The 27,726-nt window shown below is 37.4% G+C and overlaps 2 protein-coding genes across 2 annotated transcripts in view; one reads left to right on the top strand and one right to left on the bottom strand.

Moving 5' to 3' along the window:
• Positions 1-539: 539 nt before the first annotated feature.
• LIN28B (lin-28 homolog B) overlaps positions 540-27,726 on the bottom strand; it is a 144,288-nt gene continuing 117,101 nt past the window's right edge. The window contains exon 5 of the mRNA XM_025294654.3: positions 540-5,391. Within this exon, the coding sequence (XP_025150439.2) occupies positions 5,031-5,391 (361 nt within the window). The 3' untranslated portion in view covers positions 540-5,030. The remainder of the gene's footprint in view (positions 5,392-27,726) is intronic.
• Positions 12,465-12,998, top strand: LOC102401267 (60S ribosomal protein L23a). Its single transcript, XM_044924347.2, has one exon. The coding sequence runs from the start codon at positions 12,465-12,467 to the stop codon at positions 12,936-12,938; it is 474 nt and encodes a 157-aa protein (XP_044780282.2). The 3' UTR covers positions 12,939-12,998.

Here is a 27,726-nt window from a genome sequence, read left to right as displayed (position 1 = left end):
AAAAAGTGAATCATCCACGTTTAGACTGGAAATGAAAATCTGTGTGATGGTGAGGCTGGTCAGTTTATAGAACTCAGCAGTTTTATAAAGTTGGTTGCAGAGTATATCAAATCTACATTCATAGCTTGGTACTGGTGTCACAGGTCCCTGACTGTTCTTTTCAAATACTTAAATCCTTGGGAAAAAATTGCAGGAAAATTCTAAAATGGTTTCTCCAAAAGGGTGTGAACACTTTTGCTCCAGGCTACTTTTCCTGACCCCAGGAAGTATGTCTTGATTACCAAGCATGCACAGTCCATGCTGGTTGACACAGGATGACTCCTAATGAGGACAGGACCCACCTTTTCTCCTTCATTCAGGTGGAATTTATTCGCCATCTGTACTGTCACAGCTAAGTTTTATATTTAAAATCACTGCGACTTGAGGATATGCTAAAACTATTTAATTGATACTCATTTTGGTGTAAATACTAAGTAGCATTTTTACCCATTCATTAAATTTAGCCATCACACAACTCATGAAAACTCCAACACTCATCATAAATGCCAACGTTATATGTTTTATTTTTAATCAAGTAATTTCTTTAAACCTCAAAATATCCATAATTGACAGAATAAGACACTAGGCATGAGATGATAATATAAAATCCACGGTCTGCAGAAAGGCAAACAGTACTTGTAATCCATTGAGATGACTGTACACAAGTGAAAACGCCATTCTGACCATCTATTCCTTTTTTGTCCTTTAAAAACATACAGTTCAAGTGTTTTTTATTTTCACTTGTAAACAACATGAGCCAAAATGGACAATGAGGTCATCTAAAGACTACACAGGATAATTGTAAAACACTAGATAAAACACCATATTAAAGTCATATAGAAATCAGTGTTCACTTTGGTCTCTATTGTGGTTAAAGTTGTTAATACCAAAAAAGCAATACATACTAATTAAAGCCAGCTGGTGGTGGGTGCCAGTGGTTGGTAGCTGTAAGTAATTCAAGAGGTAGTCAACACCATCATTTTCAAGCTGGTTAACTCTCACACATGTGAAGCCACAGATATATGCAATGTTGCAATAGTTTCTCACTGTACAGTACATGACCATAACTTTGCAGCTTTGCTCCAGACAGACAATTTAACAATGATTCAGAGGTCAACCTCTCACTCTAACTGAACTATGACACAGATCACACAACCACCACATCTGAAAGAGGCTGTTGACAGCGATGTAAGACAGAATTTGATGCTTGTAACAAGTTGTTCTTCCCTAAAACAAATAAATCTCATTAAGACATCTAGAAAATTAAAGTCCGTGCAGCTGCACGTGTACACACTTTCCCAAATTTTATAACCAAAGGGGAAATACACATATATATTTTATGATAAACATTTCTTAGAGAAAACAGATAAATTAATTTAAATTATCTTTAAGACTTAATGAGATTTTCCATGTCCTGTATAACTCATCTTACAGTGAAAGTTACAAAGTCTATTAACACTTATGGGCTCCTATTCACAAACTACATACAACTAGCAGTAACTTGGGGCCACATTGGTGCAAAATAAAACTGGGCCAAAAAAAATATATATCGGCAATAGAAACACCTTTATATTTATTTGTAGATGGACCAATGCTAATAACATGATGTTTCTCGATCTTTTCCCATACATTGCACGCCAAATTTCCAAGTTATAAGCAGGTAAAAATCTTTCTAAATCTTTCAACTGTAAAAATACATCCAAAGGCTTCTAGTAAAGACGAAAAATGCAAGTATAAAAATGTTTCTACTATAATCTGCCACGTAGCAATGAATAGCTCACAGGGCTAGGAGACCGGTCGTGCATCTTTTCCTAGGAATTACATTTGTGTTGACGTGGGTGGGGAGAGGTCAAAGGGGAACTATTTCACAGACCTCCTGCCCAACCCATTAGCAACTCCAGTAAACTGATGCTTCACACGGATCCTACCCCTCAGTAGCTAGAAAGGGCATTGCACGTCCACTGTACGTTCACTCCTTGGCAGCCAGTGCTGTTAATTACGTGCCTGGACAACAATGCTGCAATCACTTGGCCTCAGGGCAGCACAGACACAAACGAAGGAGATTGGCATCTTTGATACTTTGGCCCAGCACACATACACTCATACAAGCAACCTCACTTCCTGACTTCTTCCCACTACCGACCTCTGGGCAAAGCAGCTATTTCGAAGATTGACTTGTGTGCTCTGTTTTGCTTCAGTAGAAGAGTCTATGTCTTTAAATACATGGTCACTTGAAGGAAATGCTCCGAGACTTTGCTAACTAGATGCTTCATTATTCACAAGTGTTTGTCAGAAATATGCAGTTATGAATTGCTATCTATACTTTAGATAAAAAGATTCTGTACCAGAGAATTATCAGCCACTGTAAGGCTGGAGCAGCATAAAGGTGTGCTATGCATCAACTATGAGGTAGCCTTTTGCTGTAAACAGAATATTTCACCCATGTAAATGGACACTGTGCTTATGTCAGTGATATTCACATCTGAAAGGAGTGGAGAAAGTCTCCTTGAGTAATTTTCACATGAAATTAAAAAAGGAGAGCTGATAATTGATATTTGGACATTTTGATCTATGTCAAACTCAGAGGTAGTTATTACTAACATCAGTACATAATACTTACATAAAGGTCTAAGTTATTTGGTTTGTTTTGAGTAAGCAGGACTGTAGACTATTCTGTAAAGAAACAACAATTATTATACGGTATGTTCCCTGAGCGAAGTTCTTTGTCCTGAGTATGTTTATGTAATAGTGATAATATTCTTATATAAAAAATAAACCCCAACTTTTCATCAAAGATAGGTTTGGTATGTGCTTAGTTTAGTCTGGTGAGATGCTGAAAAGTGATTTCAAATTGCACCCATAAGGTCCACAGTTATAAAATGTTTCTTTTTTTAAATCGTGATCTCAGCTCTGAACTTTTTATATGTAAACAGGGAATGTCCAATTCTCAAGTCCATAATTTCCTATTTCTAATAAGGTCAAGGAACTTTGGTTTGAATTTTCAAAGTGACTTATTACATTTTGCATTTTTACTGTTAACCTGCTTATTATACCTGCTAAAAATTAAGCAATGCCACTTTGATTTGTCTACATAATTTAAATAAGCTTACACTCCTCACATAAGGCAAGGAAGTACTTTTCTATACCTATTTATCACATTCAATATCGTCAAAGGTAAGCTTTGCATCACAGCATACTGAGATTTCAGTACATCCCATGGAGACTCTCACAAACACTGTCAACTCAAGCTGAGTTGGGAAGGGCTGGTGGCCCAGCCCCAGGCTCGCTTGCTCTCCTTCCACGTGGCTTGCTTACTGAAATGGGGGCAAAACCGTACAACAAGTCTCCCTCGGCAGGACAAGCTGGGAGGGAGCAGAAACTGTTCAGCAGAACGTGTCTCATTTGAATCATGCTATTTTCTGTTTCTGATTATCTGAGCTTACACCAACAGGCTTATACAAGACTCTATTTACTGCCAATGTTAAGCCTTACTACTACTTGGTACCTTCTTGGAGATGTTCCCAAAATTCATCCATAAGATCTAGAACCAGGATGACAGCAAAATGAGTGTTTTTCATGACTGGAAGCTGAAGGGATCAATACTGTGGTTGGCCCCTAGCCATTGACACTACTGTCTCTGTCTCCATCACTGAATGCTCATCCCGAATCTCCCATATTCGTCCCTTCAGTAGCAGTCATGAGGGAATTCTCGTAAGATCAACTGTATTGTATAAAGAACACTCCACTCTCTGGTAGGAGAGGTTTGGCAACCTTTCTCCCCAGGCTCGTCACTCTAGTCGCTTGCCACCAAACATGATGCTTTTTCATATTATTCAAGGTCATACATCATGGGCAATTGTGAGCATCCACTCAATATTCATTCTCAACCCTGGCATTTTACTGTGCTGTTTTGCGTGTTTGTTTTAGACACAAGTTAGGTAACTCTCCAGGGGGAATAAAAACAGCCACCAAAAACATACACCCAATGACTGGAGTTTTCCTCCAAGGTCTTCAGTAGTAAACAAGGAGGCCCCTGCTCGAAGTGATGGTTAGAAGGATTGACTTAGTCAAGGGGAGCTGCTGTCGCCAGAGTCCCTCAAAAACCTCACAACATGTAAGAGATTACAATGAGCTGGTATCAAAATACCACTGAAAACAATCACATCACTACATTTATACATTGCCCTCCCCCTTCATTTCTCTGAATAGGCATCTAATTTACAATCAGAACATTGGAATTGAAAACACTGAAATATCGGCACAGAGATTACACATTCATTGTCTTTTCTGGTTTGTATCCCAGATTCAAAAAAGCTTAAACGGCAGTCAGAGGCATATGGAGTTAAGGTACTGCCTTGAAAAGGGGTGGGGTTGGGGGATACACTGTACAGATACCAAGAAAAAGAGGCAATCCCAAATTCGGGAGAACTGATGTTTTAAAAACCTTTAGTACCATATGACGGGCAGCTCTGAGATCTGAAGTATATCCTTTGGTTCACATAAAAGGTAACAGTCTTTTTTTTCTCTAATGTAATATAAAGGGAATGGTATTTCAAGAAAAATTCCAAGGGTTATTTTCAAAACCATCTAAAACTGCTTCACTGTGGGCTTTCAATTCTTGCAGGATGTCCAATTCTGTGAGAGAGGGTGTGTGCTTGTATCTCCATACACACATATATAAAGACAAGCCCTCTTTATATATATGTCTACATTCTAAAGAAAATTCTCCTACACACACACAGGCTCAGGCTCGCTCCCTCTCACACGTGTACATACAGATAACAGCATCTCATTCTCTGAGTCACATAACACATGACACCCTGCTCCAAGGTAATTTGCTTAGAGTGATTTGTCTGTTTAAAAACATTCACAGTTCCTCAACAGTAGTTAAAAAATCCCAGGTCAGCTGCTGTATGTGAAATCCTGTTCCCCTGAATTTGCATGAGGTAGACTTCCCAACCGGGGAGAGAAAATGATACGTTAAAGAAGGGTTATGTCTTTTTCCTTTTTTGAACGGAAGGCCCCTTTTTGCTTTGTTCTTCCGGTGCTGCAGACGACTTGGTAGAGGAAGCTTCTTGAGGGGACCTGCCTGGCCACTCTGAGAGCTCGGACCTCGCCTCCTGAAATGATGTACAGCCGTGCCCTCCCCCCACCTCCCGAGGGAACGCCGACGTGCACGGCTGGGGCTCCGCTTCCTGTCTTCCCTGAGAACTGGCTGGCGGCTGCACCGCAGTTTTGTGGGGGCAGTTCGCCACCATGTGCGTGATGCTCTGACAGCAATGGCACTTCTTTGGCTGAGGAGGTAGGCTACATTCCTTAGCGTGATGGTCAAGGCCGCCACAGTTGTAGCATCTGCAGCAAGAACAATGAAACACCTCTTAAGTAGGAGCAGGTATATCATAAAATATGTCAGAAATCGAAAATATGCTAAAATATAAGACTGTCCAAGAGATCAGCTGATTTCAGTACGCCTTCTTCACACACACACACACAAACCGTGTTGTACTAAACACAAAAATGAAAAACCAGAATCTGAAAGCATGAAAGACTCATCACTTCCACAGATAAATGACTCCTTGATATTTGAGTCAGGTTATTGTAAAGGAAGTAAAGGAAGTTTAGTCCATTAGAGGGCAGCCGCGTTCAACAAAAAACAACCAGCTAGCTTGAAAAAAAGTTTAAAAACCCAGCAGTTGACTTAAAATGCAACACCAATTCAATCAGCAAATAGAAAAACTATAGAGCAAATTAAATTTTATGATTTAACAGTTCTTCAGGTGTTTATTATTTTGGCTATGGAAATTGGTTGAACTGGAGGAATTTTTTTCCTTTTGCACAGATGAGTGCAGCGAAATTTGATAAATAAAAAGTCAGACATCTATGGTGAATATCTGGGAAATTACCAAGTAATATTAGAGCAAAATAGAAAGTGTCTGATTCAGAAGAATGCTATAAAAGAAAGCTTCTAGATAGAAACCTACATGAGATTAATAAAGGTTGATGCTAGTTCAGGAACAGGAAAAACTTTCTTTCTGTAAGAAATTAAGTTTTCCTTCAGGGTAAATTCTAAATTGAGATAAATATAAACCCATCTTTAATTAATAAATGCACACTGGGGGCACAACTTGTACTATGTTTGAATTGACTAAGATTCTAAAGGCTGCGAAGTTATTCAGAAGATATATGTCAATCAGATTTTCTTTTAAAATTTCATATTAAAAACAATAAAACATCAAGAGAAAATGTATTTTTATATTTGTGAAGGTTTTTAATCTACTTAGTTACATAATACAAAATTTGTCTACAAATGAAATGTTTTAAGGGTTTTTCTATCCTAAATTTATTTTCCAAATACATTTATGATTCCATTAATTCTCATCAGGAAATACACACAATAGGTCATTTTACAAAATCAAAGCAAAATAGGTGGTAACTGGGAATCAGCTTAAGATCATGACAAACGAGTTAGTTATAATTCACTAGCCAGCTAGTGTGTGTGAGACTAGAAAGTTAGTAACTTAGATTGCCGAATATTTCCAAAACAAGCTACTATTAACCTACTGGGAAATATATGTAGGATTGTTGTTATTGTAACTGTTCAGTCGGTAAGTCATGTCTGACTCTTTAGGACCCCATGGACTATATATATGGCTCATCAGGCTCCTCTCTCTATGCCATTTCCCAGGCAAGAATACTGGAGCTGGGTATGCCATTTCCTTCCCCAGGGGATCTTCTCAACCCAAGGATTGAACACACATCTCATGCACTGGCAGGCAGATTCTTTAGCACAGAGCCACCTGGGACATCTGTTAATTAACTAGATGGGAGGAATTCTTTCAAAACACACATATATATCAAATCATCACAATGTACACTTTAAAAATCTTATAGTTTTACTTGTTGACTACACTTCAATAAACTGAGGTGGGGATGGGGCTTAGAATGTTTCCCTTAAAGGACTTTATGCCACCTTAACATTTTTTCTCTTCTCTCTTAGTTTATATAACTTTGCTAATTCACTGGGATAGAAACTCATTTGAGACAAAGGTCAGGAAACTTCTACTCGTTTTCAGCTCTACTATTCACCAACTCTCCATCTCACTTGCAAAACGGTGCTAGGACTTGACACCTCTTGATTCTCTTTCAACTTTATCTATGATCTTGGTCTCTCTCTAATTTCATAATGTGCAACTCAGTCTGATTTTAAGACTTTCTCCAAGAAATATCTGCCAGCCCTGTAGTGGGCAATGGGAGGGAGAAAGGATCCAAATTTATCTAGAGTTGGAATTGGGAAGGTGGATGGTGGGAAGCGAAAAAAGGATGAGGGAGACTTGTTTGTTCATAAAAGCATTACTGAAATGAGCCAGTCCAAGTTGGGAAGAGAGACTCCTGAGACCAGAAGCATCAATAGTCTTGAACTTCTCTAATTTCATTACCGTACCAATTATATAATCTAAATTCCAAGAACCTCTGGAATTGAGATTATATCATAATTATCAATTATTAATAATGAAATTATATAATAATTATCACTCAATTGCCCCACGCAATCCTAGTGCATCCAAAGCTGTTGGCAGAGAAAATCTGTTTAACATTATTCTATTCTACCTCCTGAATAATATATTAATTACACAATTAAACAATTTTCTGATAATTGGTAAATAACCACATTGAATTTAAGGCTTTCATAGAAAAAAATAAGAAAATTTAAAAATGATGTGATCATCTAGAGGGATGATAAAATAATGAAATAAATAATGGCTATTTCATCATCTTTGTTATTGCACTGCCCAAGCTATTGTCTTATCTTTCCAGAAGGTATAAAATACATCAGGAGACAGGACTTTTGTTGTCTTTTTTTCTAACTCTTATTGAACACAGTTAAGAATTCAAAAATTTTTGTTTTCTGCATAAGAGCAAAGAGAAAAAAACTGACAAGACATTTTGCAATTGTAAGATGGAAAAAAAATACAAATACAAAAAGACAGTAATACTCCAGACTCTAATGATGATGATGAAATTAATCATGTAAGCTAAATCTCAGATTATGAGTCTTCACATACTATATCCTAGAAATACATTTTATCAAACTCAAGAATCGATGAGTGAATAATATATGTCTATGGACAAAAAGGAAATTTATTCCTTAATTCTTCAGGGAGGATGTCATCAAGCAATATTTTTTGATGATACATGTTTGCTAAAAGGACATGCAACAGTATTCTTTCACCTTTTATCAAGTTTGTGCTAGGGAATTTACTTGACATGGTTCATAGGTGGAAAATGCTGAGGCACTTACTGAAACGAGATAAGTAGCACAGAAATGAAAACTCTCACTGAACTGATCATTCTAATCATATTTAGGAATATATGTGGGATATATAGATATATAGAACTAGATCCCACATATTTTTTTATCTTCTAAAATAAATAATAGAGTTTTTTTTAACATAGCAAAAACTAGGATAACGAACACCGTGCTTCTCCATTTATCAATATTATCTTGTAAATTTTAGAATAACGTGATCACAAGATGGGCTTTTATTTTTTCAGTAATTAACAAATACTTATGTCAGGGAAGAACAGTATCATATCTTCAAAAATTAAAGGGGAAAAAAATCACTTTTTAGAATTAAATTATTTATTATTATACTTTAATAAATTAATGAAATATTACAAAGCAGATTCAATACTGTTTTGGTGGTAATTTCTCAGAGATAATGCAAAATTAAACAATAAAAATTACTCACTAATGCTTAAATTCAGGGTCCCCAAATGTAGTCTAAAATGGCATCTTTGAGAAGTATAAGCCTATTACTTATAATAATGCTTTTCCACATACTTCTCTCCTATAAGTGCAAAGTGAATTCTTAAATTTGCCCATCTATAAAATACCTCCTTTTGAATTAAACTCACTTCCTTGAGGATAACACCCACTTAGGAGCTCATTTCTGAAGAGAGAGAAAATAGGTTAAAGGCTGAGTAATAGAGCTGCTCTCCCACAGACACATCAATTTCATCAGTCACTGTGGAATGCACACTGCTCTCCAATTCATGGAGCCACTTGCCCGCTCATTTACCAAGGGCCTCATGTCAGGATTTCATTTTTTTTCAAATGGGGTCTTCCATTATATTCCATATGTACATTTACCACTACATTTATTTGGGTTCTGAAAGTTACTTTTAAGAACACTGCATCATTTTGGTTTCCTTGCATTTTGATCTGCATAGTTAATTCACTCCCTTAGCTTTTCAGATTTGTTCTATGATTAGGCCAGACTGCCTTCCATGATGAAAAGACATTCAGTATATATGTGCTTAGCTTTAAAGGGGAGGAGTGGTATGTATTCTCCTCTTCTATTTAATCATTAAACGCCAATCACTATTTCTAAGAGTGCAGATCACACCCCATTAGGAAACCACTTCCTTCCCTAGGGACTGACACCAAAATGGAACAGCTCACAAATAATATCACACCACATTCTCTATACAAAGCTCTGCATGGTACTAGTCTCTTTTGTTCACTCTCACAACTTCTCCAAATCAGTTTGATTTGAATGAATTTTATGTTATGATGTGAGCATTAAAACAAGTCCCAAAAGTGACTTTAAAAAATGAGGAGTGACACTACATAGACAGAAATCCAGTTTTGTCTAAAAATGTAATGGAAAAAAAAAATACAATGTAGGTGCTTCTAAATATTTGAAAGTCTTAATAAGAAGATATATAGAAACTTATATTCTGAGAGCTAAGAGGGAGGCATTAAGGATAATGATACAGGCACTTCCCTAGTGATCCAGTGGCTAAGATTCCACGTTCCCAGTGCAGCAGGTCCGGGTTCAATACCTGGTCAGGGAACTAGATCCCACATGCAGCAACTGAAGATCCCGTGTGCTACAACTAAGACCAGGTGCAGCCAAATAAATGAATATTAAGAAAAAAAGAAGATAAAGACACAGTGATCTGTAGGCTTCTAAAGAGAAAGGAAATGTTGAGAGAACACAAGTAAGGCAGTCTCAGTGAAAGAGAACAAAGTGGGATAAGTGCAGACAATAGGGCAGGAAGGAGGGATAAATACAGGAAAGGAGTACATAAAAATCCCTGGAAAAGAGAGTTGAAAGAAAAGATTAATCAAATTTCAAAATGGAAGTCCAGAGGGGTAAAGAAAAGTCAGGAAATGTGGTTCATCAACGTTTTCTAACTCTCCTCTTGGTATTTTGGGGGGTCCTATGTAGTGAATAAGCTATACCCCAGTTGTGAATTTAGCTTCTTGGGAAACTTTCAGACAAAATGGGGTCTTCTGGCCTACGAATCTGCCTCTCTTACCCTCAGAAGGTACAGGGGTGAGCAGACTGCATCTGTCACAGCAAGGCTGAATATACTGTTAAAACAGAGTTAAAATGATAATTATAGGAATACTGAAGTTCGATTTATTAAGAGCTTACTACATTCCAGACACTGTGCAAAAGGTTTTGAATATGTAAAATAAAACTGAATTCTCCCCTGAACCCTATGAAGTAGGTACTACAATATCAACATTGTATCAGGGCTGCCCTGATGGTTCAGCGGTAAAGAAGTGGCCTGCCAATACAGAAGACATGGGTGTGATCCCTGGTCTGGGAGGATCCCATGTGACACAGAGCAGCGGGACCCATGCGCCCCAACTACTGAGTCTGTGCTCTGGAGCCTTGGAGCTGCGACTACCGAGCCCACACGCCACAAGCGAAGTCTGTGCGCTCTAGAGCCCACACTCCACAACAAAAGAAGCCTGAGCACTACAACTAGAGAGAAGCCAGTGTAGCAGTGAAGACCCAGCGTAGCCAAAAATAAATGAACGAATAAAAATTACTATAAAAACTCACAGCTTACTGCTGTTTATTAAAAAAGCAAAACAGTGTATTGATGAGAAAACGAAGTCTCGGACAGTATACAGAGAAGGAAATTTTAACTGAAAATAATACATTTCACTTGTATTTTCATTATATAAAAACATTATACCCAACAATATTGATGTAAATGTTATCACATGTAATCTAAAAAATACAGGGTCCTCAATTTAAAACATCAACAAACACACGGATTTGAAGTTGATTTTTCTTGAGATTTGGTTATTGTTCTGTCACTGTCTGTGGGGAAGTGAGCTTCTCTTTTCATCTATAAAATGAAAAGCAGCAACTAATCCAGGCCAGACTTTTGACTGCCAATGCCCAGTTTTTTTCCTACTCCTCTTTTACTTTCTACTCCTCTTCTACTGTCCAAAGTTTTTGTCTAAAAAAAGCATTAAATAATTTTTCTGTTCTTCTTAATCATATATTTAAGACCCTAAGTTGGAACTTCAGGTTAATAAGCTATAATCAGAGCTATTAAAGTAACTCAAAGAAATTCCAGCCAAAATAAAGAAAATGAATTCCAATCACTGTAGTTGGAACTGCAGTTCCCATGCGGTAGTTGCCACTGCAGTGCCCATGCGATCACACTGATATAAACGATGTATTCAGGCCTTGAAATACAAACTGCAATGAGATTCTATTGGCTGAAGCAAATATAAATTGCTCTTGGAGGAAAATGTGATAGCATAATTCAAAATATTAATATGTATCCTCTCTGAGCCAGCAACTCTAACTCTAGGAATTTGCCCTACAGGAATATTCACTGATAAGCACAATGATCTAGATACTAAAATATTAACTACAGTGTTGTCCATACTGGTAAAAAAATTGAAAAATTAAAATGATAATATCGCCAACAAGAATAAATGTTTATAGTCAAAACCAGGTAGTCTGGTTACAGGATCTTTGCTCTGTAACGGTGAGCTGGATATGTGAAAATGAGAAAGAAATTAAAGCCCATATACTAAGAAACACTCTACAGAAATTAAAAGGAATGAAGTAAAAGAATATTTTAAAAATAAGGTAGATCTCTATGTATTGACATGGAAAGATCTCCAAGATAAATTAAGTGAAAAAAGCAAAACACATAATAATACATAAAAGAAGGTATGATCTCCTTTATGTTTCAAAAACACTGCTGCTAAGTCGCTTCAGTCGTGTCCGACTCTGTGCGACCCCATAGATGGCAGCCCACCAGGCTTCCCGTCCCTGGGATTCTCCAGGCAAGAACACTGGAGTGGGTTGCCATTTCCTTCTCCAATGCATGAAAGTGAAAAGTGAAAGTGAAGCCGCTCAGTCGTGTCTGACTCTAGCGACCCCATGGACTGCAGCCTACCAGGCTCCTCCGTCCATGGGATTTTCCAGGCAAGAGTACTGGAGTGGGGTGCCATTGCCTTCTCCGTCAAAAACACTATATACAAGTAAATGTATGCATTTTTAGATGCATAGAAAACCACTGAAAGTGGTTACATCTGGAGAGAGTAGATGTAAGGTGAAGGGGAAGTTTCATATAAGAATTCCAGCCTTTTCATGAAGATGGCGCAGAAGGCGAAGAAGGAAGCCCCTGCTCCTCCTGAAGCTGAAGCCAAAGCAAAGGCTCTGAAGGCCAAGAAAGCCGTGTTGAAAGGTGTCCACAGCCACAAAAAAAAAAAAGAAGATCCGTCGTCGCCCACCTTCCGGCGGCCCAAAACACTGCAGCTCAGGAGGCAGCCCAAATATCCTCGGAAGAGCGCCCCTAGGAGAAACAAACTTGACCACTATGCCATCATCAAATTCCCCCTCACCACCAAGTCAGCCATGAAGAAAATAGAAGACAACAACACACTGGTATTCATTGTGGATGTCAAGGCCAACAAGCACCAAATTAAACAGGCTGTGAAGAAGCTCTATGACATTGACGTGGCTAAGGTCAATACTCTGATCAGGCCTGATGGAGAGAAGAAGGCATATGTTCGACTGGCTCCCGACTATGATGCTTTGGATGTTGCCAACAAAATTGGCATCATCTAAACTGAGTCCAGCTGGCTAATTCCAAATATAAAAGTTTTCACTATGAAAAAAAAAAAAAAGAATTCCATAAGTTCTTTATAGTTTCTTTTTAAAATAACCAGAAAATTTATAATTATTTGTACAATTGAAAAAGAAAAAAGAGCAATTCTAAAGCTGCATTTCCATTTTATAATTTGACCATTATTATTATCAGTCATCTAACAGTTTACTTGCACATGAGCAATTCTAGGACCACCTTGGAAGCTTTTTAAAAAATACCTATGCCTGGGTCCTATTGCAGACCACTAATCAGAATCTTTGAGGGCACACCCCGGGCATCAATACTTTTTTAAAAACTTCCCTGTTGATAGTGAGCAGCTACTTGAGAACCACACTGACAACTTTAACCAAGAGATCACCTCATGATCCCAACCACAAGAAATGTGGTTCAAAACTGAATACCAAATATTCCCCACTGTTTCACAGTTCACTGATGCCTGGAAAGGAAGAAGGCAGAAAGGAGGATGGGAGAGAGGAAAAAGGTTATGTATGGATCTTGTTTCTTTACTATGAACTAAAAATGATTCCCTGAAACTTCTGATTCTAACAGCACAAAAACCTACATCTTTTTATCATCACTGTGTGTGTCAGTTGCTCAGTAGTATCCAACTCTGCAACCCCATGGACTGTAGCCCACCAGGCTCCCTGCTGTCCATGGAATTCTCCTGGAAGAATACTGGAGTGGGTGGCCATTTCCTTCTCCACAGGATCTTCCCAATCCAGGGATCAAACCTGGGCCTTCTGCATTGCAGGCAGATTCTTTATCATCTGAGCCACCAGGGACGTCTCCTGCTTATTTTGGTAGGAAAAGACTACAAAAATCTATGGAGTCTAGGTTCCAAAGTAGTTTCTCTGTTTCTGACACCATTACTCAATTCTTAGTTCATCGTTATGTGTTAAATGTGTATGCACCCATATCATCAAAACAGATGATAACTTACAGCCATTGAATCAACAGCTCCTTTCTCTAAATTTCACTATTATCACCAATTAATATTTATTGACTTCTCATAATAATTCTTTTAATTCTCCATTTCTGTTGCCTCCATCTATAAATATTCTCAAAACCATATAAACTTGTTTCCTGTAGAGATATTCCTATATTTCTAATGGCCAAATATTTCTAATGGCCAAATTCTGTTGGCTATTACATACAAAATTAATATAAACATAATAAAAAGATCTCTGGTTTTATAAAGTATGTTAGCCATGGAATTTTTAAAACCTCTAAAATTTAAACTACATTTCACCTAAAAGACTGTCACTGATAAAATTACTCCTGCCTACTCTGTTTTTTTTTAAACTTAGAGATAAATAAAATGTATAATAGATTGTTGTTCAGTCGCTAACTTGTGTCTGACTCTTTGTGACCCCATGGACTGCAGCACACTAGGCTTCACTGTCCTTCACTATCTCTCAGTTTGCTCAAACTCATGTCCATTGAATTGGTGATGCTGTCTAATCATCTCATTCTCTGCTGCCCTCTTCTCCTTTTGATGTCAATCTTTCCCAGCATCAGGGTCTTTTCCAATGAGTTGGCTCTTTGGATCAGGTGGCCAAAGTATTGAGGCTTCAACTTCAGCATCAGTCCTTCCAATGAATATTGGTTGATTTCCTTTAAGATTGACTGGTTTGATCTCCTTGTAGTCCAAGGGACCCTCAAGAGTCTTTTCCAGCACCACAATTAGAAAGTATCAATTCTTCATTGCTCAGCCTTCTTTACGATCCAACTCTCACATCTGTACATGACTACTGGAAAAATCATAGCTTTGACTAGATGGACATTTGTCGGCAAAGTGATGTCTCTGCTTTTTAATATGCTGTCTAGGTTTGTCATAGCTTTCCTTCCAAGGAGCAAACATCTTTTAATTTCATGGCTGCAGTCTCTGTGCGCAGTGATTTTGGAGGCCAAGAAAATATAGTCTGTCACTGTTTCCATTGTTTCCCCATTTATTTGCCATGAAGTGATGGGACCAGATGCCATTATCTTAGTTTTCTGAATGTTGAGCTTTAAGCCAGCTTTTTCACTCTCCTCTTTCACCTTCATCAAGAGGCTTTTTAGTTCCTCTTCACCTTCTGCCATAGAGTGGTATCATCTGCATTCTGCCATAGAGTGGTATCATCTGCATATCTGAGGTTATTGCTATTTCTCCTGGCAATCCTGATTCCAGCTTGTGATTCATCCAGCCTGGCATTTCACATGATGTACTCTGCATGTAAGTTAAATAAACACGGTGACAACATACAGCCTTATCATACTCCTTTCCTGATTTTGAACCAGTCAATCATTCCATGTCCGGTTCTAACTGTTGTTTCTTGACCTGCTTACAGGTTAGACCACCCTAAGGATTGGTTTTCAATGCTATTTTTAAAAAGCGTAACTGAGTCTAACCGCCATTCAATTCTTTCTGGTGAATAAATGCTAGATGTTTGGATGGCTCTGTATGGCTTAGTGTTAGCATGCGTCAGTCTTATGAAGACAAAACTAACGTGAACTCTAAACCCTAAAACTACTAGCAGAGGAAATGCATATGCCTCTTCCAAACCTCAATATCCAGACCATTTGCTAAAGCTGAGTTCTAAGGGTACTTTTTACTTATCAACTGCTTTGCAGTAATGAAATTAAAAGACGCTTACTCCTTGGAAGGAAAGTTATGACCAACCTAGATAGCATATTCAAAAGCAGAGACATTACTTTGCCAACAAAGGTCCGTCTAGTCAAGGCTATGGTTTTTCCAGTGGTCACGTATGGATGTGAAAGTTGGACTGTGAGGAAAGCTGAGCGCTGAAGAATTGATGCTTTTGAACTGTGGTGTTGGAGAAGGCTCTTGGGAGTCCCTTGGACTGCAAGGAGATCCAACCAGTCCATTCTAAAGGAGATCAGCCCTGGGATTTCTTTGGAAGGAATGATGCTAAAGCTGAAACTCCGATACTTTGGCCACCTCATGCGAAGAGTTGACTCATTGGAAAAGACTCTGATGCTGAGAGGGATTGGGGGCAGGAGGAGAAGGGGACGAGAGAGGATGAGATGGCTGGATGGCATCACCGACTCAATGGACATGAATTTGGGTGAACTCTGGGAGTTGGTGATGGACAGGGAGGCCTGGCGTGCTGTGATTCATGGGGTTGCAAAGAGTCGGACACGACTGAGCGACTGAACTAAACTGAACCTCTTTTTACCACCTGATTCTACAATGTGCAATTACCTAAGATACCTTGCCTGTCAGTGGATTCAATTGCTTACAATACTCAAGCAATCACTTTCATAAATATATATGAAAAACAGGGAAAAAAACAAACAGTTAAGAATATCTACAATGAGTATGACTTCATACTAGATACTAATGAAATGTATGTGAATAGTTAGCTAAATGGTAATATATACGTGTGTGTGTGTGTGTGTGTGTAAAATCTTGTTTGATGTCTTCGCCTGACTGCTTTTTGGATTGCTTATGTTTATTAGTTTTTGGACACTCTCTCTGATTAATGCCATGGTCTGTCATCTGTATCATAACACCAGCTAAAAATGTACCGCAGTATCTTGACAACCGGCTAAAATATAGTAATAGCTCTATTCGCAAACCTTTCATCATCTTATAAAAACAAGAAGATAAGATGGAAAATGTGTGGGACAGACATGTGATGAATGATGGTGCAGGGTCAAGAGAAGTAGGGACAGAACATACAGCAGATTTTAAAGAATTGAGGACATGAAAGGGGAGAGAAAAACCACTGGAAAAATTGGGGCAAAGGGAGCCTTTTTCATGTAAGGGCCCTTCCATCACTTTTAAGTATAAACCAGGCATTTTTGTATTTCATTCCATTATGTTTAAAAGTACTTGGAAGTCATGCAGCAATTCCATGGAACAATAATTGTTTGTTGAGAACTGGCTACTTTGTACCACAACTTGAGAGGGAGCATTATAATGAATTCTAGGTCATAAGTTAAATCTGTATTTGGAATAGAAATGTTATCTCTCTTTTAGGTGGCAAACAACATGCCACATAGGTAATCTCTTCTGGCTAATGGAAAAGCTGAAAAAACAAGGAGAAAGATAGACTCAAACATAGATAACTTAATGCTTTCCAATTTCTGGGGAAGTCAAAACAGTCTGTTACACAACAGGACCCAATCTCACATGCAGTGGGCACTCTGACAGCTCAGCTTGCATGATCCCATCACAACTAAGAAGTGTCCAGGTCAGGACAACACGCAGACATACACATATACAAAAGTCACTGTCTTTTTGAAGTGGCAGAGTTGCAACTATCCAAACTGCTGGTTTAAATTCGCTCTAGTTGGAACCAAGGTCAATTTATCTATCATTTTTGGTCACACCGAACTTTAGGTATAAAGTGTTTTTAAAAGGTTAGTGCAGGTAGTAAAGTGAAAGAAAGACATTCAATATTTATCTATCTTGAGGTGGTTAAAATTAGGTATTTACTTTGATGAAAGAATCAGATTATAGTAATCTGATTACAGCAATGTGAAAATGTTGGTTCATTTACCTATTATAGCAGTCCTGCTGAAAACTTAAAACCCCAGTGCCGCTCGCTTTCCACCAGACCATTTCACATTCACCCGTGTCAGAGGTACGACACCTGCTGTAAATAAACACTGGTTTGCCCTGAAGAAAGAAAATTCCATCACTGCTTTTATGTCAACTTTTATAAATTTTGGGTTTTTTTTTTTTTTTTTTTTTGCTCATTGCATGATTTCTTTTAGGCACTGGCTAAAAACTAGCTTTATTTTTATGGTTGCCATATTTCACAAATCATTCTAAAGTGGTATCTTTCTCTTATGTGTACACTGAATTTTTTATTAAACATTTGGTCCAAAGCACAAGAAATTTAAGAGGAATTTCATTATGATTACTGATAGGTGAAAAAATAATTTGTTATCTACAGAAGTAGATATAAATATCAAAACAATTTATGAGATAATTTAAACACATAATAAAAATACTTAAAGATTAAAACACCTTAGGTATTCAAATAAGGACTGTAAAATTAAAAAGTGACTAGCTCCTATTTTGTCACACATACCTTCTCAGTTAAAGCATAAAAGGAAGAGACAGCATGAGAAATTTCAAAGGAAAGAATGATGTATAGAGGTCAAGAATCAATTTTAGTGGCATGACTGATGAACTGCACAGAATAAGGTTAGATAACAGTTCCAGATTTATGTTGGTTATTTGCAAGCTGGAAGCAAAAAAGAGGGCTGGATTAAGATGCAATCCTACTTTTAGCCAACTGAGATATTGTTGTTGTTTTATTTAGCCAAACTGACTATTTAAAGCTTTGAAGTTACCACGGCTTAATTACCTTTGTGCCAATAATAATGTTGGTAGTGTTTGAGTTTCTATGAAGATAGTGTTAAAACAACTCCCTATTACTGAATCAATATTTTTCATATTAACACTGAATTGTTGCTATATTCCTGAATTAATAAGAACTACTTGTAAGCTTTCCATATTGACAATGTTTATATGAGTCATATTAAAATATGTTTTTAAAGGACCTATTGCCCTAGAGCATGTTGCTTGGTGTGATCCACCCAAAATGTCATTCTCAGGATTAATTCATGTGAAAGATGCAAAAGAAGATTGTGCCAAACCATCTTCCATCACTACAGCTACTCAAGAATCAGAAGGAGTTAAAAACTATCCTGCTGAAATCACCAAAGAAAGGTTTCTACTGATCAATAAGTTTGATCTCCTCCTGTTCCAGCACCAGCTACTGCTGAGGAAAATAATGAAGTACAGATGAGATGTAAATGACCTCTGTCCACTTCTCCCTCCAGCCCAATTGGTCTTCCTGTGACTGGCTATATAATATTGCGCTTTGTCAAGAATCAGCAGTTCTTACATCGTTTACCATGTCGGTATGTAGGTAAGTGCAAACTGAACAAAGAAAATCGCTACTATGTTCAGACAACCTTCATAAACTGTGATATTATCCCCTCTCTGTGTAGGTCTCATTCTGCAAATTAAAGCTTAAAATCATGTAGGGCTTCCCTGGTAGCTCAGCTGGTAAAGAATCCACCTGTAATGTAGGAGATCCCAGTTTGATTCCTGGGTTGGGAAGATCCGCTGGAGAGGGGATAGGCTACCCACTCCAGTATTCTGGCCTGGAGTAGTCCATGGGGTTGCAAAGAGTTGGACATGACTGAGCAACCTGGCTACTTCCTGTTTTCCTCCTTACTGGTTGCTGCCGCCCTTCATGTCATCCCATATGACTAAAGATTGATGGCCAAGCTGCTAAAGTATTCTTACAGATCTTCACTGATCCCTTAAGAAATTTTGATTCCCTATTTGAGCATTTTAAGGCTGTGATTCTGTGAGTACACAGCCACTATAACAAAAAGAGATAACTGAGGAGCAAAGGATGGAGGTAAAATATGAACTATGAGAAGGGCAGGTAGCTCCATGGACACAGCTAAGCCAGGACTGTTTACCCACAACCAGATACTTTTTTTTTTTAATATTATTTATATTTATTTGCTGCACTGGGTCTCAGGCATGGCATGTGGGATCTTTAGTTGCACCATGTGAACTCTTAGTTGCAGCATGTGGGATTTAGTTCCCAGACCAAGGATTGAATCCAGACCCCTTGCATTGGGAACACGGAGACTTAAGTCACTGGACGACTACGAACATCCCCCAATACTCTTAATAAGTAAAAACCATTAGGACTAGATTCTGCCCATTAATAAATTTACATTTGCAGATTCTATAAGCCAAACTATGGCTTGCCTTGGAAACAATTCATTTAACATTTGAATGATAAGAGTTTTCATCTCCTTTGGTCATCCTTTACATTTGGATGATAAAGTTTACACGAAGAATCTCATATATCTTCTCAGTGGGACAAAAGAAAGCCACTGAAGAATTTTTCTATGTGTCTCTAACAAAAAACTCTTTTCTTTTTTCACTGTGCCACACAGCTTACAGGATTTCAGTTCCCCAACTTGGGACTGAAACCAGGTCACAGCAGTAAAAGTCCAAAATCCTAACAACAAGGACACCAGGGAATTCCCTAACAAAAAAATTCTTGAAAAATATCCTAGTAGAATGGTAAAAGGAGGTGACCTTCTTTGGATAATACTTGATCTTTTCACTATAAAAATGTATGTATTTCAGAGAACAAATAAACACTGAAAAATATGATAGATGCAAGCGGCAAGGGGCTATTTATCACACTGAGTGTGAAGTTCTCTTTATATGTTTTATAATTAATTGCATACTTGTGTGCTCAATCGCTTCAGTCATGTTCGACTCTTTGCAGCCCCATGGACTGTAGCCCATCAGGCTCCTCGTCCATGGGATTTTCCAGGCAAGAATACTGGAGCGGATTGCCATCCCCTCCTCCAGGGGATCTTCCCAACCTGGGGATAGAACCCCCATCTGCCTGCGTCTCCTGCATTGCAGGCAGAGTCTTTATTTACCCACTGAGCTACCTGGGAAGCCTGAATACAACATATGTGTAAGGAAGAAGTAGTGCTTCACTGGAAAACTGCATTGTCTAGACCCAGCATTCACAATTATGGATTAGCTGATTCTGATTCTATGGGAGTTATCTTACAGCTCTTTAAATTGCCGATAACTGCAAAGTTATTCTTGCCCACACAGCGGCAAATTCTGCCCTGTCAGGTTCAATTAACTTTCCTTTCCCATGTGGAAAAAGCTAGTGCTGCCTCTATTTGCATGCTAATCTCAATATTTCTCATCTACACGTGTCTGTTCTTTGGATTCTCCTTTGAAAGTCTGTAACATCTGCTTGTTTCCCTCATTTGACTTTAAAAAAAATCTTTTAACACTTGCTTATTTTATATCTGTATGAAAGTCATGATGTCATCTTTTTTGAAAACTATCCTGTAATTCTCATACAGTACATCTATATAGAAGCCACTTCATGAGATGCAAAGATCATTATGACATCATGATGACCTTGTTTTTTAAGCACACAGAATCTAGAAAAGAGATCAGATGCATAAATGCACAGCTAACTCTAACCCTCAGGTTTTTTGTGTTGTTGTTATTGTTTTGGTTGGGCTAAATCTTCACTGCCGTGCAAGGGCTTTCTCTACTTGCAGCAAGTGGGGGCTATTCTTCGTTGTGGCACACGGCATAGTTGCTCCACAGCATGTGACATCTTCCTGGACCAGGGACTGAACCTGTGTCCCCTGTACTGGCAGGCAGATTCTTATCCACTGCACCACCAGGGAAGTCCTAACACTCAGGGTTAATGGACCGAATTTAAGTTTTTGTGTTTCTCTTCAGGAATGTTATTTTTCCTATACCTTGAAACATTTTGCTCTTTCATAATCCTGAGAAGTATATCCAACTATTGTAAGGAGTTGAAAAAAAAAAATAAGAAAATTTAAATTTTTCCAGAGAAGATATACAAACAGCCAACAGGTACAAGATGCTCAACATCATTCATCAGGGAAAGCAAAGTAATATCACAATGAGTTTATCACCTTACACCTGTTAGAACGGCTGTCATCCAAAAGACAAGGGATAACAAGTGTAGGTGAAGATGTGAAAAAAAGAAAGGCTGTGCGCTGTTGGTGGGAATGTAAACTGGTGCAGCCATTATGGACAACAGCATGGAGATGCTTCCAAAAAATTACAAATAGAACTACCATAGGATCCAGCAATTCCACTCTGGGTACAGACCTAAGGGAAACGAAATCCTCACCTTGAAAAGATATCCCACTCTACCATTATTTACAATAGCTAAGACATAGAAACAACCTAAGCATTCACTGATGGATGAATGGATAAAGAAAATGTGGTATTTTTATACACAAAATGGAATATTATTTAGCCATAAGAAAGAAAGATCCTGCCGTTTGCAAAAACATGAATGAACCTCAAAGGGATTACACTAAATGTAATAAGTCGGACATTGAAAGACAAGTACTTACGTGGAACCTAAAAAAAAAAAAAATTGTCAAACTCATAGAAAGAAAAGTGGTTGCCAGGTGTTGGATGGTGGGAGAAATAGGGAGAGGTTGGTAAAAGGATACAAACTCTCAGCTATAAGTTCTGAAGATCTAATGTATAACATGGTAACTACAAATCATAATGCTGTATTGTATAACTGAAAAATGCCAAGAGAGTAGAACTTAAATGTTCTTACAAGAAAAAAAAAAGATAAATATGTGAGGTGATGGACATGTTAATTAACTAGATGGGAAGAATTCTTTAGTAATGTATACATATATCAAATGATCACAACGTACATTTTAAAAATTTTACAATTTAACTTGTTAACTACACTTCAATAAAGCTAGGGTGGGGAGAGGACTTAGAATGTTTCCTTTTCAGGACTTCATGCCACTTAATACTTTTTCTCTTCTCTTTTATTTTATATACCTTTCCTATTCTCAATTCACTGTGCTGGAAACTCACTGAGACAAATATCAGAAGACTTCCATTTTTGTTTTTAGCTCTACTATTAACTAACTCTCCATTACTTTGCATGCACTTGCCGGGCTTCCCAGGTGGTACAAGTGAAAAAGAACCTGCCTGCCAATATAGGAGACATAAGAGACGCAGGTTTGGTCCCTAGTCAGGAACATCCCCTGGAGGAGGGCATGGCAGCCCACTCCAGTATACTTGCCTGGAGAATCCCATGGATAGAGAAGGCTGGTGGGCTTTGGTCTAAAGGGGTGCAAAGAGTTGGACACAACTGAAACCACTTAGCAAGCACACACATCTCCGGTGCTAGGACTTGACTTTTCTTGATTCTTTCCCAACTTAAACTGTCTATATCTCTCTACTCTCATAATGCACAACTCAGTCTGATTTAATGATACTCTCCGAGAAATATCAGATCCATAGTGGGCAATGGTAGGTAAAAGAGACTCAAATTTATCTCAAGTTGGGGTTGGGAGGGGACCAAAGGATAAGGGGGCCTAGTTTGCTCATAAAAGCATTATTGAAATGAGTCCATCCAAGCTGGGAGAGGGGCACTTGAGATCAGAAGCAACTCAGAGGATGAAAAAAGGGTGTGGGAGTGGGAGGGAGGATTTTAAATACCTAGACTCAAGAGTCTCAATCTTCTCTAATTTCATAACCCTAAATATCAATTATACTAAATTGATCACTCAAATGCCCTGCACAAACCTGGCATCCAGAACTGTTGGCAAAGAATCTGTTTAATATTATTCTGATCTGCCTCCAGAATAATCAATCAATTATACAATGAAATAACTTTCTGATAACTGGCAAATAACCATACTGAATTTAAAATTTTCACAGAAAATAAAGGAAAAAATTTATAAATGATGTGATCTAGAGGGATGATAAAATAATGAAAAAAATCGCTATTTCATTATCCTTGTTATTGCATTGTCCAAAGTATTGTCCGATCTTTCCAGAAGGTATAAAAGACATCAGAAGACAGGACTTTTGTTGTCTTTTTCTTTTTAACTCTTCACTGAACACAGTTGAGAATTCAGAAATTTTCACCTTTTGCATAATGGCAAAGGGAAGAAAACTGACAGAAGATATTTTGCAGTTGTTAGACGGAAAAGAACACAAATACAAAAAGATAGACAGTAATACTCCAGACTGTAATGATGATGATGAAATTAATCATATAAGATAAAGCTCAGATCATGAGTACTCGCATAATATATCCTAGAAATATATTTTAGCAAACTTATGAATCAATGAGTAAAAAATATACTTCTATAGACAAAAAGGAAATTTGTTACTCAGTCTTTCAGGGAAGATTAAATCATGTAATATTTTTTGAAAAGACATGTTTGCTACAAGGACATGTAACAGTATTTTTTCACCTTTTATCAAGTTTGTGCTAGGGAATTTATTTGATATGGTTCATAAGTGGACAAATGATGAAGGCACTGACTGTAAGGAGATACAGCACAGAAATGAAAAATCTCATTGAACTGATCATTCTAATCAGCATCTAAAATGAGAATATTTTGTTGCTATTGATTGAGGAAAATTACCACTCTCTTCCACAAAACTATGAACCATAAAGTTTTTAAAGCACTGTATTTTGATGATACAAGAAGAAACAGAGGTAATAAAAAGCTGGAATTCTTAGAAATATATTTGAAATCTGGATCACTGTAAGACGGCTATGTTCCAAGCTCATCCATGAGCAGTTACATTCATTCAAAGGATATTGCTCATTTTGGGTGTATATATCTTTACACCAGAAAAATATGGAATAAAATTTGAGTTTGTTACATTTAAATTCTTATTAACTTCCAATCCAGTTGTTTTTCACAACATCCCTTCATTTTTGTATCTGTAAATTATTTATAAAATGATTTTTTAAATATGTTTTACAAGAGGACACTGAACTCACAGAGTAACTGGCGATGACTATTCTTCCTGGTATGCTGCTGCTGCTGCTGCTAAGCTGCTTCAGTCGTGTCTGACTCTGTGCGACCCCATAGTCGGCAGCTCCCCAGACTCCCCCGTCCCTGGGATTCTCCAGGCAAGAACACTGGAGTGGGTTGCCATTTCCTTCTCCAATGCGTGAAAGTGAAAAGTGAAAGTGAAGTCGCTCAGTAGTGTCTGACTCTTCGCGACCCCATGGACTGCAGCCTACCAGGCTCCTCCGTCCATGGGATTTTCCAGGCAAGAGTACTGGAGTGGGGTTCCATTGCCTTCTCCGTCCTGGTATGCTGGTGGCTAATAAAATGTAGAGTTTGACAAATGGTGTAAGAGATAGAAAATGTTATATCTTTTTTCCAGATTAGTCATGGTCACAATTATTAGAGGCAATAAGAATGGTTTTGTAAGGGAGCTGACCTGGCTACAACAAGTTAGTCAAAAGCTACTTAAAATAAGTAAGATTTGTATAGATGGAAGAGAAAAAACACACCAGGTGAATCTATGGCTTGAATTAGAAAATGGAAGTGGAAAACTGGAGGATATATCTAGGAAGGCAACTGGTTAGCTTGCAAAAGCAAATGGAGAAGATTACTGAGCAGAATATTAAATATATTTTATAATTTAATATTTTTAAATCTTTCTTCCTAAGAGTTGAAAAAAAAATTGAGTTTCAAAGCTGATATATGCATTGCTCATGACCACAAACTTAATAATGGAAAGCCCAGGATTTCCCTCTACAACTCTAGTGATGCACGATAAATCACTTAATATTCTCTGGGTTTCCTCATCTAAAATAAGTTTCATCATTTAGGAATCCTTTTATAAAGATGATAATGATTCCCACTTACTTTTCATGGCCACTGTTGGTCTCAAGTGAGATAAATATTTTAAAATGCTTTGCAAACTACAAAGCTCTATATAAACAGTAGGTACAATTTCTCTCCCTTATCTTGGATATTATATTCCTGAAGCACTTCCACTTCATTGGTGGTGAGATAATGGTAGAAGAACTGAAGTTCTCATGAGTTAGGGTAAGAGAATGCAAAAATGAATAACAAGAGAAGCTTAAAATATCTTTTCAAGAATACTGAAGAAAACAAACTAAATAGCCTAATAATAATATTTTGCTTATCTTATAATGCTATATTTAATTTGTATTTACCATTCCTTGTCCACTCGGATTTTCTTTACTATCTCTTACTCTGAACTCTGATGAGCCATTAGCAAATTTATTTGGTTTGTTGCAGATGCCAAACATTTTTTCTTGTATATAGATAATTGTTGAAATGTTCAGTATTTTTCTGATTTATATCTTGGAGTACCTAAAAATCAAATGTAGAGTAACTTTGTTTTAATAAATTCTATCAGTAATTCTATAGATGAATAAAATTATAAAGACATTAATCTGTGTATACTGCAGTTTTATGTATGGCAAACTGGCTTACTATTTGCATATTCTAGAAACTACTTTTTTCATCTAGCTCTTAGGATACTGCTATAATGGCTTTCTTTCTACCTTTCTGACATTATTTGCCTAACTTATTCTCAGTATCTTCTTGGATTCACCAAGATCTAAATGTATGCTTATCTATTATCATCTCTCCTTTGAACAACTGATCCATTTCCTTAAGCAATTTTATTTATGTTGATCACTCATAAATTATTTCCACTTTGATGTCTTTCTGTAATCTCAAACCCAATTCATCTCTTCAAGGCCATCTGACCCCGTGTTTCCAGATGTCTTCCAATATTGATTAATTTTCCTGTTAGTTCCTTCATTTATCACTGCATTTCATAGTATCTACTGTCATATTAGTTGGTTGCCTCAAAGAAAAGGAAAAGGTATTATTAAAATCTACACTAACTTTTTGTCCTTTAGAAGCAAAATGGAAACATAAAGCTTATTCTTGGGTCAACTTTCCTAAACCTATAAACAGTCTTCTCAAGTACCTTGTCCATTTGGGGACATATTTCTGGTCTTCCATCATGATGTCATACCAAGACTGGTCGTTATAAGTGATATTCCAGGTACATCTATCAACCCACCTGTTCCACTCAATTACCAACCAGCAATGACCATGTTAGTATTATCTTAAATATTATAAGTGAAATATAAAAACTTATTAAGTTAGTCACCCTGTATTAGTTTTAATAGCATGATAAAAAATTAACAGTGAAAAGGAAAATTACTATGAGCTGCTGGAAACTGAAGGTGGAAAGAGAGAATTTAGTACCAAAAGGGCATCATTATGCAAGTGAGTGAGGTATAGAATAACTAATGTCAAAAAAAAAAAAAAAAAAAAAGAAAAGAAAGGCATGCATTCCCACCTACTTTACTTTCTGTACTGTCGTTACTATCATGTATTCTAGACAATACTGCAGAGGAAGAGGCACCTACTAGGCTGTCATATAACCCGAGGCAGCAGCCTTAGCTCCTGGGCAAAAACTACCAACTCAGCTCAATTTCCTCATCTTTTGACAAGTCTTTTGGACAAGCTTCAGTAATCACTACATAAGGAATTTGCAGAGACTTCCCTGGTGGTCCAGTGGTTAAGAATCCACATTTCAATGTAGGGGATTCAGGTTCGATCCCTGGTTGGGGAACTAAGATCCTACATGCTGGGGGGTAACTAAGCCTGTGTGCCAGAATGAAAGATTCCATGTGCTGCAACTAAGACCCAACGCAGCAAAATAAATCAGTAATTTTTAAAAAGGAGTTTGCAAAGAAGGTGTAACGGAAGAACTAAGTTATCTGTCAGCTGACATGCATTCTGGATGTACTGCTATTCTGAAAAAAAGAAAACACGAACACACACAAACAGCAAATTTACAAAAAGAGAAAGAAAAATGACATAAAAAATTTTAAATACACTAGCAAAAAAAAATTTTTTTGAGGTGCTAAGGTTGAAGTTATGGATTTGGCAGACATCATTGAAAGGACAAATGGTAGTTTAAACTATAGGACAGAGGTCAACCAGCAAAACGTGAAGAGAACAGATCTGCAGACAAAGTTTTCAGAGATACTTCTATTTATAATTTTCAGGTGGAAGAACCAGCAAAATGTCTAACAAGAAATTGTCAAAGGGGTAGCAGTGTTGACTGAAAAAAACTGTACAACCTAAAAATTCAGTTATGTGAATTTTTTTTTTTTTTTCCGTTGACAGCAGGAAGGCAAGAAAAGGTTTTCTCCAGTTAAAAATGAAAATAGTTTTGTAGTGGAGAAAATGGCTAATAAGATGAGGTATTAAAATAACAGGTTGATGGATTTAGTAATCAGGCAGTAGTGAGAAGCCTCAGACAGAATATACAATAAAAACAAAAGAATTAAGGATCTAAAATTGAACTGCAGTGCCAGTATCAAACTT

This window comes from Bubalus bubalis, chromosome 10 (assembly GCF_019923935.1).
Source record: "Bubalus bubalis isolate 160015118507 breed Murrah chromosome 10, NDDB_SH_1, whole genome shotgun sequence".
NCBI classification, from domain to species: domain Eukaryota; kingdom Metazoa; phylum Chordata; class Mammalia; order Artiodactyla; family Bovidae; genus Bubalus; species Bubalus bubalis.
Note: the sequence above shows the minus strand (reverse complement) of the source record. Positions and strands in the feature narration are given on the sequence as shown.

Bases quoted from the DNA above. Each gene is read 5' to 3' on its own strand.
- LOC102401267 (XM_044924347.2), top strand. From the start codon at position 12,465: ATGGCGCAGAAGGCGAAGAAGGAAGCCCCTGCTCCTCCTGAAGCTGAA.